Source organism: Rhyacophila brunnea, unplaced genomic scaffold (assembly GCF_057557595.1).
Source record: "Rhyacophila brunnea isolate RB1 unplaced genomic scaffold, BYU_Rbru_1.0 scaffold_15, whole genome shotgun sequence".
In the NCBI taxonomy this organism is placed as follows: Eukaryota; Metazoa; Arthropoda; class Insecta; order Trichoptera; family Rhyacophilidae; genus Rhyacophila; species Rhyacophila brunnea.
The window spans coordinates 24,276,810-24,290,033 of record NW_028232806.1 but is presented as its reverse complement, the minus strand read 5'-3'; the positions used below and the strand labels follow the sequence as shown (position 1 = coordinate 24,290,033).

General features: G+C 34.8%; 1 protein-coding gene across 2 annotated transcripts in view; it reads left to right on the top strand.

Moving 5' to 3' along the window:
* LOC147075066 (endoplasmic reticulum metallopeptidase 1-like) overlaps positions 1 to 13,224 on the top strand; it is a 37,014-nt gene that overhangs the window by 19,685 nt on the left and 4,105 nt on the right. For both annotated transcript variants that reach the window (XM_085943138.1, XM_085943139.1), the window contains exons 10-15: positions 1,725 to 1,948; positions 2,720 to 2,900; positions 4,887 to 5,068; positions 8,470 to 8,625; positions 9,785 to 9,981; positions 10,715 to 10,833. In XM_085943138.1, the coding sequence (XP_085799264.1) occupies positions 1,725 to 1,948; positions 2,720 to 2,900; positions 4,887 to 5,068; positions 8,470 to 8,625; positions 9,785 to 9,981; positions 10,715 to 10,833 (1,059 nt within the window). The remainder of the gene's footprint in view (positions 1 to 1,724; positions 1,949 to 2,719; positions 2,901 to 4,886; positions 5,069 to 8,469; positions 8,626 to 9,784; positions 9,982 to 10,714; positions 10,834 to 13,224) is intronic.

Genomic DNA, 13,224 nt, shown 5'->3' with positions numbered 1-13,224 from the left:
TCATGCTCAAACAAATTGTCTATATTAGAGGAGATTCTTTTAAAATATGGTTTAAATAAAATATTTCAGTGGTGCGCCAATCTTTTTCAGTAAAGGACTCTCATCGGATGTCTAAACATGACCTGAGAAGGTTTGTATCATGTTAGAAATATAATTCATAATATTTGACATTAAATTTGGTTATAATGTGTGCCTGTTTTCACAAAGGATCTGGTATGTTTTCATTGATATACTACTAGATGAGCAGTTCCCATACAAGTGTCATTTTAAAAATGTACCACAAAAGATATTACGAATATCGTCTTATAATATTTCCTTGTAGGAATAATGCGTTAAGACCGTTAACATGGATTCCCGAATTTCACCCGTATTGCCCTGGCTGTAAAACTAAATTTGCGTTCTTGGAATAGTGAACCTAAGGGTGACTGCAACGCAAAACAGACAGAGCAAGTCGTCATGCGCTGACTATTAGTTAGAGTAAGATGCAAGCTAGATCGGGCTTACTCAGTAAGTTTTAACAAAAGCCAAGTCGCTGAAAATCGGGCGTCATTTTAAGAAGCATATGATTCATCCAGTAGTATATCAATGTATGTTTTTAACAATTTTTTTGGTGTGCTTTTAATGCTTTTTGTAAATTATTTTATGTTAGGCTTATACATTTTATCTGCAATGTGTTGTAACAGATTTCACTGCTAGATTTTTAACAAAGTAAATTTTGTATTTGAAAATCTGAATTGTTTTAATTATTAATTTATTGTAAACTAACAATCAATTCTTGAAAAGTAGTGTTATCACGAAATTTTCATTTTTCAGTTCAAAAATCATATGATACGTGCTGCACTTCTAGTATCTGAGTAGTTGAGATTAAATAATGATATTTGATTGTATGTAGACATATTTTTATGTCGCGTTATTCGAACTGATTTACCGAAAACTATTGTGATAACTCTCTTTTACAAAAGAAGGCTTCATTTTGTATTCACTGTAAATAATCTTCACGATTAACACAATCATTAAATGCAGTTTCCTTTTACAAAAAATGTAAATTATCATTTTTGACTATTCAGACTATGTCATAACAGAGGTGTATGCATTAGTGCAGTGGTCTCCAAACTTAATAAGGATGTGAGCTACTTTCAGAAATTGAAATTGTCTGGTGAGCTAGTTATACATATTCCTTTATAATTTTTTATCATCGTCCTTTATCGTACCATAGATAATATTATTATATTACTCAAAATAAATTTGGACATCGGACTTCCAATAAAATATAAAATGCGTACTTTAATTATTTATTTATAAACAAAATAATAATTGAAAAATATCTTGAAATAAATGTAAGTAAAAGTAAAATAATTAGTGAAAAGAATGGCATTCACTTTCTTCCACAATTTTTACCTTCATCAAAAAGTACCTTGTCACTCCCATTCGAATGCAATTATCAAGATGTACATCTGTGGATCTATTTCTGTCATCTGTGAGTCAGTTAGAGAAATATTTCATTTCGGAGTCCAATAATAAAAGGCAAATTTATAAACATGATAAAATATCCAACGCGCGCTACTGAAAATGCCGCCGCGAGCGACCGCTTGGCGATCACTGCATTAGTGTTATAAACAAATTTACAAATAAAAATTACACAATTGAAGCACGCCTTTAAGGATCTTTAAATCATTTTCCACAACGTCACTTTATGTTAATATGAACCGTTGCCATGTCCTCAGCTACTGCCTGGACAGAGTTAAGTCATGCTCTAGGAGCGCGCTTGACAGGAATGCTCGCCGTCTTTCTGGCAACAATTCTGATGGGCTTCATCGTAGACGGAACCGCCAAACTAGCCATGCCATGGTATTCAAATGTATGGCTCATCTTTCCTTTGTATTGGTGTCCGGGGCTGGCTGCGTATGGCGTTTTCCCCATGCTTATGGATAAGTGGCGCATGGAGAAAGTAAGTTATCATAACAAATCAATTTTATTACCTTCTTGAATGAAGCTAGTGCAGACTATTATTCACTGTGACTTGGCTTCAGCATTCATTACACAGGAACTCTAGGGGAAATCTCAAAAAAAAAAAAAAAATTCTGGTGCAGCAATCAGGTAGAAGCTTTTTGAATACATTCTCTCTGACTCATAATGTGGACTAGTCATGTGGGCCAAAATTTTTGCTGCATGGTGTTGGCTTTCAGCTGCAAACAATATTATTCATTATGTGTTTATGTGAGAATGAAATTTCATTTAAAAATATGCAGTTCTCTGCAGCAGAGAAACTGTGCATACAAAACAGATATAGTTTTTATTCATAGGTGCCACTGGTAATTTAATGTTTTATTTTATAATAAACTAACAGTCTTACCTATGAATAAAACCTATACCTATTTTGTGCACTGCAGAAAACAGCAAGTCGTTAAAACCTATGCGAAAATGGTAATGCACAACCTCCAGAGTGTGAAGGTAGCTTCACACACTTTTGAAATAAAACTTTGCTGTGGAAGCCTGAAATCTCATCAAGGAAAGGAATGCACGATCAAGTATGAGGGCAGTGTGATATGTGAGGAGATGTCCGATTCAATTCAAATGCAGCTTGTGTAATATAATGGGCATGTTGATGCAAGTACCAAAACAAAACAAAATTCGCTAAATTTCAATTTAAAAAAGTCTCATATTTAAATTTGAAATATTAACGTTGATAATGCGATATTTGCGGCATTTATCTTTTCAGCGCGGACTGTCCCTATCAATGTCGACCCAATTGAATGTGATAGCTTCTCAGATTCCGTGGACTGTGCTGTTCTTTGTGACGACCTGTGCCGGTGCACGCTCATCATCAGTGCTCTTGCTACTTGTCTTGAGTTCGGCCATCTCCAATCTCGTTATTTATCTCACTCCATTGTACTTAACTGGTAAGTTCATTTTGTTTATATCAAAAAAGTTGGACTTTAAATAAAAGGAGCTTTAGCTGGGGCGCATAACTAAACTCGTTTTAATTGCAATACATCAAATATACACAAATACACACAAGTTGTTGGTATTCACAAAACACATGTAATTTAATGTACCTCTGCATACAGCTTGAAAGCGACATTATTATTGAAAAAAAAAAAACAACTGGTGTTGTAAGCAACAAATTTTACCCAACATGTGGCCCCGGTAAAATACCAAAATGTTGCCCTTCGTCATTCATTTTTGTTAGCCGCGTGACGTCACTGTCCTGGCATGGCATCACCTATGCGCATGGAAGAAAGATGAACATTGCACCCAGTTTTGATTTATGACTATATCCGTATATTATGACTTATACGTTATTCCTGTTATTCTTATTTGCCATCCCCTAGCGGTGGTCGGCCACCATCAAGGCGATCCTATCTTTGTCGTCTGCTACCTGGAACAGTTCAATGGAGCTGCACTCGTACCAATCACGGAGGTTCTTAAGCCACGTGCCACTGTTATGACATTTGAAATTATTTAGCAACATCATTGGTTTATATATCCATATATGGCATGAATATGTTGATAAGTCTAAAAACATCAATTCTCAGGGCAGCTATTTGTACGTTTGTCTTTCTGTGGTAAATCAGATTATATATTTTTGGATGTTTTTGAATTTTAGTAAAATGTTTGTAAATTCTCAACAAACTACATTTTAAAAACATTCCTGATTTACCACAGAAAACCAACCTTATAAATAGTTGCCCTGCGAATTGATGTTTTTAAACTAATTATAAACATATTCGCGCCATACACGGATGGATATATTTTGTCAATCATGGCTTCCAAAACACAACATTTTATGACAGTTTCACCAAGAGTTGAATTGAATTATTAAGACACATTGATGAAGTAAAACATTCTTAAAATTAATACACCAATAATTCGAATTTTTTATACATTTCATAATTCATAATTTTATTTTGAATTTCTTCCAAGTTCTACAATTAAAGGCTCACATGCGCCACGTAGGTCAAAATGGAGATTTTATGGTATTTTCAGAGCATAAGCCTGGGTATTCCTTAGACGTTGTAGATAATCTATTTATGTAATTTTGAAGCCTTATTATTCTGTATATTTATTTTAAACATTTGATGACTGCATTAAGTATTTTTATTACATAAAATAGTAGCATATTATGATTGTTTTATAATAATTATTGACCTAAGAATAAGGTAGTATTTTTTTGAAATACACCATTTCTATTGGCATTTCCCAGTGGTTAAGCTACAACATACGGCCATAGCCATAAATTGACAAACGATAACTGAAGTAGGGAGTAAGATCATGTTAACGCGTGTGTTTGAACATGAACCGAACCGAAAAAAAAATCATTTTTTGTAGGATGTTTTATTACATTTGAATGGTCAAAGACATAACTTATAATTAGTATCTTTAGAATTATCTTCAAATGTGATAATCGTGCCCATTTTTTGAATAATAAAATTCCTAATTTTTGTCAAATTTGGGATCACAGAGATTATAAATATAATTTTTTATCGTAAATACTTCACTATATAATGTTAACAACAATTTTACTGTTGGTTTTATAAATGCGTTTAAAAATTAATAAAACTAAAAAATCTTAACACCACTGCACATGGATGTACTGAAATATGACTATATTCTAAAACATTAGATCGAGAGGTTTAAAAGAATACTATTTTATGTACTAAAAATACTTTATGCAGTCATCAAATGTTTAAAATAAATATAAAGGATAATAAGGCTTCAAAATTATATAAATAGATTATCTACAACGTCTAAGGAATGTCCAGGCTTATGCTCTGAAAATACCATAAAATCTCCATTTTGACCTACGTGGCGCATGTGGGCCGTTAATACTTCTTACAATTAGTCAAAAATTTGTTTTAATAAATATATTATGTTATTGTTTTCAGTTCACAAATGGGTGTGGGTATATTTGGCCATCCACATTCCTGCTCTTCTGTACTCCCTTTCACTGGCGCTGATGGCTTATGTGCTAGTGGTGCCGATCTCTGCCCGGTCTGGCGTCATGAATGCTGATGTTTACATTGCCGTTGTCACCGCACTGCTCGTGCTGTATGTCACCAGTTTTGCAGTGAGATATTAAAAACTTACATAAATTTGCTTGCATATGATTACTGAGCCCTAACGATCCATACACTTTGCAGGAAAATTATTTGTGTCATTATGATACACTATCTTTTCATAATTCATAATGTTTAGCGTTTGTGATTCTTTTTAAATTGTGCAGGTTCTAATCTATGTATATCTTCAGCACCACCCTAAAGATGGTTTTGATTGTTGGAAAATATGAAAGAAAATTAAATATCGTTTTTGTAAAATAATATTTTCAAGTGGCTTAACATCCATTTGTTTGCCTCGTAAAAACAAAAATCTATTAATAAAAATCTGTGGAGTTGGAACCATGTGGAGGCCCATATGATCTTATTAGACCGGAGATGATCAAAATAAACAATATTGGCTAGTATCATAATATAAGTAAACAAATATTTTATACATCTTTATCAATTACCATGACTGAGACAGTATGATGCGTGAAACGCAATGCGTGGAACACCTATTTTAATGCATGTTTAACGAGATCCTACAAGCTGAGAAAATTTGAACTACCTTTGATAACTTGTGGAGTGACGGAACCCTGTAATCATTGAAGATCCGACATGGTGAAGAAGTCTAGTAGAAGATTTCTCTATACACTCAACGATAGTAAAGTTATCTAAATTCATAGTGCTATTGTCACCAAGGTTTTACCAAGCGACACATAGTCCAGTATGTAAGGCGCTGGCCTTTCACCCGGAGGTTCCAGATTCGATTCCGGTGAGGTCACAATATATTTATGTGATTTTTTTAAAACCTGGGTGTTTGTGATTATTAATTCACTTATACGGATTACTGATTACACTACTGTCATGGCCTGTTGTAGTGTTAATTATAAAATATATATTTTTATCCAAAATTTAAAATTCATATTAAATTTAATCCTATGGAATAAATCTACCTCCGTTATAATTTGTATATTCAAGAAAGTCGATTGTTTTTATCTCTTGTTTGACAAAATTTTTCCACCTCTATTCACTATTTAAAAAATCAACAATAATTTATGTTGTTGTGAATATTTAATTTCTATTATCCATATAAATATATGTTACCCATATAGTGAATAATTTATATTATCTCTTATAAAAATATGTCGCTGAGTTTCAAAACCCGCTATAACACTTTTTTGAAATAATTAAGATATATTATATATCGTTGGATTCGTTATTAAAATCTCTACATGAAAATTTTATCGCCTCTTTCAAAAGCCGATACGATTAACTGTCATCTATCTAATATATAAAAATTAATATTTGTGTGTTTGTGTGTTTGTTTGTTCGTATTTAATGCGCAGCCATACCGTTCATCCGATTGCGATAAAACTTTGTAAACTTATTGCTTGCACTTGCGAGAAGAGTATAGGCTATACTAATATATAAAAATGAATGTATGTCTGTCTGTATGTCTGTCTGTCTGTGTGTCTGTCCCGTATGCATTCCTATACCATTCATCCGATTGCAATGAAATTTTGGTAAGTGGTTGCATGCATACCCATGAAGGTTTCTGAATTAGAAAAATCATCATTTTCTTCTTCTTCTTCATTATATTTTCTTTTATTCGTATGGTTCCTATACCATTCATCCGATTGCAATGAAATTTTGGTAAGTGGTTGTATGCACACCCATGAAGGTTTATGAATTAGAAAAATCATCATCTTCTTCTTCTTCTTCTTCTATTCTTTATTCTTCTATTCGTATGCGAGAAGAGTATAGGCTATTTATACTAATATATAAAAATGAATATCTGTCTGTCTGTGTGTCTGTCCCGTATGCGTTCCTATACCATTCATCCGATTGCAATGAAATTTTGGTAAGTGATTGCATGCACACCCATGAAGGTTTCTGAATTAGAAAAATCATCATCTTCTTCTTCTTCATTATATCTTATTTTATTCGTATGGTTCCTATACCATTCATCCGATTGCAATAAAATTTTTGTCAGTAATTGTGCCAACACCCGCGAAGGTTTCTGAATTAGTACAACCATCTTCTTCTTCTTCTTATTCATTCTATCTTCTTTTATTCGTATGGTCCCTATACCATTCATCCGATTGCGATGAAACCTTCGTCAGTTGTTGTGGTAACAGCCGCAATGGTTTTTGAATAAGTATAACTATCTTCTTCTTCTTCTTCTTCTATTCGTATGCGTTTCTATTCCATTCATCCGATTGCAATAAAATTTTCGTCAGTAATTGTGCCAACACCCGCGAAGGTTTCTGAATTAGTACAACCATCTTCTTCTTCTATTCTATCTTCTATTCGTATGCGTTCCTATACCATTCATCCGATTGCAATGAAATTTTGATCACTGTGAAGTGTTGTGCTCACGCCGCAAAGGTTTCTGAATTGTTACAACTATTTTCTTTTTCTTCTATTCTATCTTCTTCTATTTGTATGCGTTCTTATACCATTCATCCGATTGCGATGAAATTTTGACCAGTTGTTGTGAGCACGCCCGCAAAGAGTTCTGAATTAGTACAACCATCTTCTTCTTCTTCTATTCGTATGCGTTCCTATACCATTCATCCGATTGCAATGAAAATTTGATTAAGTGTTGTGTTCACGCCCGCAAAGGTTTCTGAATTGATACAACCATTTTCTTCTTCTTTTTCTTCTATTCTATCTTCTTCTATTTGTATTCGTTCTTATACCATTCATCCAATTGCAATGAAACTTTGGTGAGTTGTCGTGCGCATGCCCACGAAGATTTCTAAATTAGAAAATCATCTTCTTCTACTATTCGTATGCGTTCCTATACCATTCATCCGATTGCGATGAACCTTTTGTCAGTTGTGTGCGCACACCTACAAAGGTTTCTAAATTATTATTATATAACATACAAAGTTTGTTGTTTGTTTGTTCCATCCAATTTTGATTTTTTTTTACTACATATTAATAACATTAATAACGTTTTCATATTTTGGATTCGATTTTAATTTAGTGTTCTTATGTTTGACCTTTACTCCTATTAGAATTATTTTCATATTAAAAAAATAATTACTTTTTATTATTTTTCAAATATCTAAGATAAATATAACCACGAAGCGACCCTGTGCGAAGCCGGGTACTTCAGCTAGTTTATGAAATAAAATCAATGTGTCTATCAAATCCCGCTATAACACTACTGAAACATTCAAAAACCTTTTTAGTTCAAAAAGTTTTTGTTGATTTTCTCAACATAATGAAAAAGTGTTATAGCGGGTTTTGAAACTCAGAAACTCAGAAACAACAACACATATAGTGAATATTTTTGTTTTGCGTAGTCCTGCGCCTTTATTCCATTGTAAAATGAAAGAAAGGTGCTGATTATGATAATGTATTATGTCAAAATAACCGAAAAAATGCAAACAGTTTTTTGAAGATTTCCTTTTTGTACCAGATGCCTCTCTTGAGCCTGGTGAGAAAACCAGGCATGCTTCTTGCCGCTTTGGCTGCCTTCGCGATTGTTATGCTTCCGATCAGTCTCTGCACATCCATTGGACATCCGTACCGGGCGGGACCTAATAATCCTGCACCCCAAAGGTATTGGATAATGGTAAGTTGTCGTTAGTTTTTAGAATGTAGCATTCCTTATTGAACATTAGAAGTAGAATGTGAAGAACATTTAGAATTACCTCAGAAACATACTTTAAAAAAATATTTTATAATTATATTGTAAGTGGGTACCTATGGTAAAACTGGAGAGATCGTGATTGAATTATTAATACCGTGATTCAAAATCACAAAAGTTCGTTACCGATATTAACAAAATTTGATAAAACCTTGGACACATAGTTATTTGTTAATGTCATCATGATTACGTACAGTAATGGTGACTAAATTAGTAAAGTACAATCGCCAGAATCCAATGGCCCAAATATATTTTCTAATAGGTATGTTTCTTAGGCAAATTTTTTAAAAACGTTTGCCCATCCCTGACTTCCTATCATCCAGGATCAATTCTCTAACTCATTCCATTCTTGTAGGTCTCAAAGTTTTTCGCTGCCACATACTTCCGCAAACTGTTCGTCAATCCAGCAGGCTTTAGGGTGGCCCCGAGGCCGTTTAGTGCCAAAATAAATAAAATCCAAAGGTGTTTAATCGATTTCTATTTTATTACATGATCGCCTAGTAGCTTACGCATCGGCTTACAATGTTATGCAATTTGTGTTTGGAGTATTGACCTATTAGGTTGAGTAAGTGGTTGACATCCATTTCTCATAAAACCAAAAATCAGTTAATACAAAAACCTCCACTCTATGGAGGTCCATATGATCTTATTAGGATCGGACATGTTCTAATAATAATATAATGTTTCGTAGGTGTTCCAAAGTATTTAAGTACAATGATTTATTTTATTTTTGTGATTTTTCAACAGAAATATTTGAATTGTGTTGTGTATAAATTTTTAAGACAGTAGATTCACGGAGGCATAATATAAGTTGAAGTGTGTAAGAGACGAAAGAGACAAAATAGATACAACATCAACACTGACACATTTTCATTTACTTTTTGACCATGAGAGACATTATATAAGTTTTTTTTTTCATTTCATAGTCTTTAGGCCTTGTCGCCATTACGACAGCTAGACACTATGACAAATCGCAGGAAGTAGCAGTCTAGGTGAACATCTCTGGGGTAATCATCAGGGGATGCAGTGAGGGACGTATTTTAGAAATCCTAATACGAATGACTAATACATTATCTTATTTCAGCACTCGGATAGGAGGTTCTACGATGAGTTGTTCAACGAAAGGCGCCGGGAGACAGGTTACTTTGTTCTGAACTTGGACAGAAACAGTCCCCGGACCATTCCTCTGAATGGGCGTAATATCTCTTCACTGGAGAAAGATTGCAACGAAGAATTCTACTGCGGACTCCCACTCTTCATGACGAGGATGGTGCCGCTCAGGTATTTCTATTTTTTATCGTGAATGATTTTTTCTATCCCGTTCTGATACGAGGTTTTTAGTAGTGCATGGTATCCGTGGTAACATGCTCAATTCATCTTCAGTTTGCAACCCTTGCAATGTGAACTGGCCACTTTCATATTTATATTAGTTGCCCAATTATTTTGTATATCGATTTTTGCTACCCAAAATGGTATTATGTAGTGACAATTTGCAATTTTACGGCACGTCACCTACAAGAATCCTGGTCAGTCTTCTTGCATCTCCTCAGAGGCACCCTAAGGATGATATTTAACAGCCTTTCAGGATGCATGCGAAATTCTGGTTGGCTTGAAGCAATGGCTTCTGGCCAAGTTGAGACTCTTTGAGGCATCTGTAGTATGTGATCGAGGCAGATCCATTGTTGCAATGTCATCTTTGATGTGTAACAAGAGCCTGCATGGTCTGCTAGTCTTATCACATTATTACTTTTAAAATCCACACCGCAGCACCATCACTGCAAGCATCTGTTTTTGAAGCTATGATTGCTCTGAGCCTACTAGAAGTGCCGAGACTTGCGATTGTAAAAAGTAAAGAAACTTCATAAGAAAGTGTTGAACAGTCGGCATTTGATTTTAACCGAGTATAGCTGTTAGTTCCAGACATTTCGAATTAAGTTCAACATTGCTCCATCATTGCCATGAATATACTTATATTGCCCTCTCATCCTCTCAATTATTGTTGATTTTTTTTTAGTCCGAAGAGTAGTTGGATCCCTGCACCACCTCCAATGTTACCCGTGCAGACACAGTTGGTTCAACCGAAAGGAAAATCTTGCACAGGACAAATATGCACATTCGAATTTATAGCTAAAGGTAAGTCAATATTATACATAAAACCGTATAAGTGTAATAGTTGATAATAGCAATTTTATATCCTACTAGCTGACCCGGCGAATTTCGTACCACCTCAGAATCAATTATCGTGTATTAACTTATTAGCTAAATTAAATTCAGTTTTTTTCAGTTAAAATGAATACTCAAAATGATAAGTTCAATAAATGTGCAAAAATCAAATCAAAATGAAAAGTATTTTAATTACATTGAACTGTACACACTGTACACCCACGATGACCGCGTGGATTAAGCGCTGGTCTATAGTGTCGAGGGTCCCAGGTTCGAATCCTGGGTCTGGCAAGTTCACATATTGTTTTTCAATTTATGTGTGAGTCAGGGTATGGACCTAATGGGTTGAGCAAGTGGCTGACATCCATTTCTCGTAAAAAACAAAATCTGTTAATACAATCCTCTACTTTGTGGAGGCCCATATGATCCAATGAGGAGCGGACATGGTCAAAAAAAAGGCAGTTGCAGTAATATTATGATTTTTTCTAAAAAAAAATGGAATAAAATTCACAATTTGTGCATGAGTCAATGGTCCTAATAGGTTGAGAAAGTGGCTGACATCCATTTCTCGAAAAAATAAAATCTGTTAATACAAACCTCCACTTCGTGGAGGCCCATATGATCCTATTAGGATCAGACATGGTCAAACAGTTACCGATAGTCAGCAATTGCTTGGAGAAATCTTCGGCAGATGGATCGTTTAGCAATGCAACTCGCATGTTTGTCGTCAGCTGAAGTTTCTTCACATAGCGCTATAGAGTCGATGATTTGAGGCAAGAATTTATTTCATCGGCAGCTGTCGATCTTGGAATGACTGGTAGTGTTTGGCGGAAATCGCCAGATAGTAGAATCATTGCGCCTCCAAAACTTTTTGAGTTATTGCACAGATCTTTCATAGGTCGATCGAGTGCTTTCAATGCGCGTTTGTGCGCCATTGTGCATTCATCCCAGGTGATGATTTTACTTGCTAACAAAACTTTGGCCATTGCTGAGTGTTTCGCAATGTTGCATGTCGGTTTTTCAGTCGTTTGAAGGTTTAAGGGCAATTTCAACGTTGAATGAGACGTTCGGCAACCTTCTAGCAACGTGGCCGCTATCCCATAAGAAGCAACTGCTACAGCATTTTCGGATCTCGCACGAACAGTAGCCAAAATCAATAACATGAGGAATGTCTTCCCAGTTCCACCGGGCGCGTCGAGGAAAAATAAGCCACCATTTCCATCATCAATTGCCTTCGTTAACATATCGTACACTTCTTTCTGTTGGGGGTTCAACAGTGGTACATTCGTTCAAACTGATTGGTTCAATGCATCTCGATCATATTCATGTTCACGTTCCAATTCTCGATTGAATGCGTCGTTCATTCCATGATGTGGCATTGGCATTCCTAACTTGACTAACAAACTGTCGCACATGAGGTAACACATGTATTCGATCAAAAGAAAAGCCTGGTTATGTATCTCCTCATTCACATCGGGATCGGGATTCCCTGAACTGATACGAATTCGATGTAAAATGTCTTCTGATATCTCATCCTTGTACTTGTTCCACAGTTCAGGTGGATTCGATGGGAAGCATGTCGAAATAATGATAGCAAATATTGTGTGTATCTGACTTGGAGATGCAGAAACAATTACTTCAGCGATTGTCATATCCCAATGAGTATTGTTTTCAAGGAAATTGAGCTGTTGACATGAAGCACAAAATGTTGGGCACACTACACCATTGACAGTTAGACATTTCGACTATCATTCTTTCTTTTGTTTATTTGTTTCTTGTTTATTGTACGGATTTAAATTTTTTGTGATTTTCTTACTTTTCGAATTCATCGATATCAGTCAAAAGCCGTTCCATACAAAATATATGAGAAAATGAATTTTCTTCATAATTTATTTTTTCCGTGATTTACCCGATGTTTTAATAGTTATTCTGCTATTCGGGGCGGAGACAAATCCAACAAATCAAAGATCATAAAAATTGGTCCAGCCCATAGACTATAGATACATATAGACGCCACCCGTTGCATTGCTAAATGAAGCTACGTGCCGTGCGTTTGGTTTGTGGGCGAGCGAACGCATTCGCCTATAAATGTTCGAGACCATAGACCATTTCGCTAGTGCTCGCCCAAAGTGCTCGCACTAGACGCTCAGAATTAAAATATAATTTTCTGTTTTTTTACGTTATATAGTATTTTTAAGCGGTCAAAATGCAACCAATTAGGTAAATATATCCATAATTTAAGTTATTTTAAAGAAACACTAGGTCACTGACATTAAAATAAATAATAATATACAAATAAATTGTCACGAACATGTATCAACTTACCTATGAAACGTAATACCATCTTCTTGCTTATAAGTA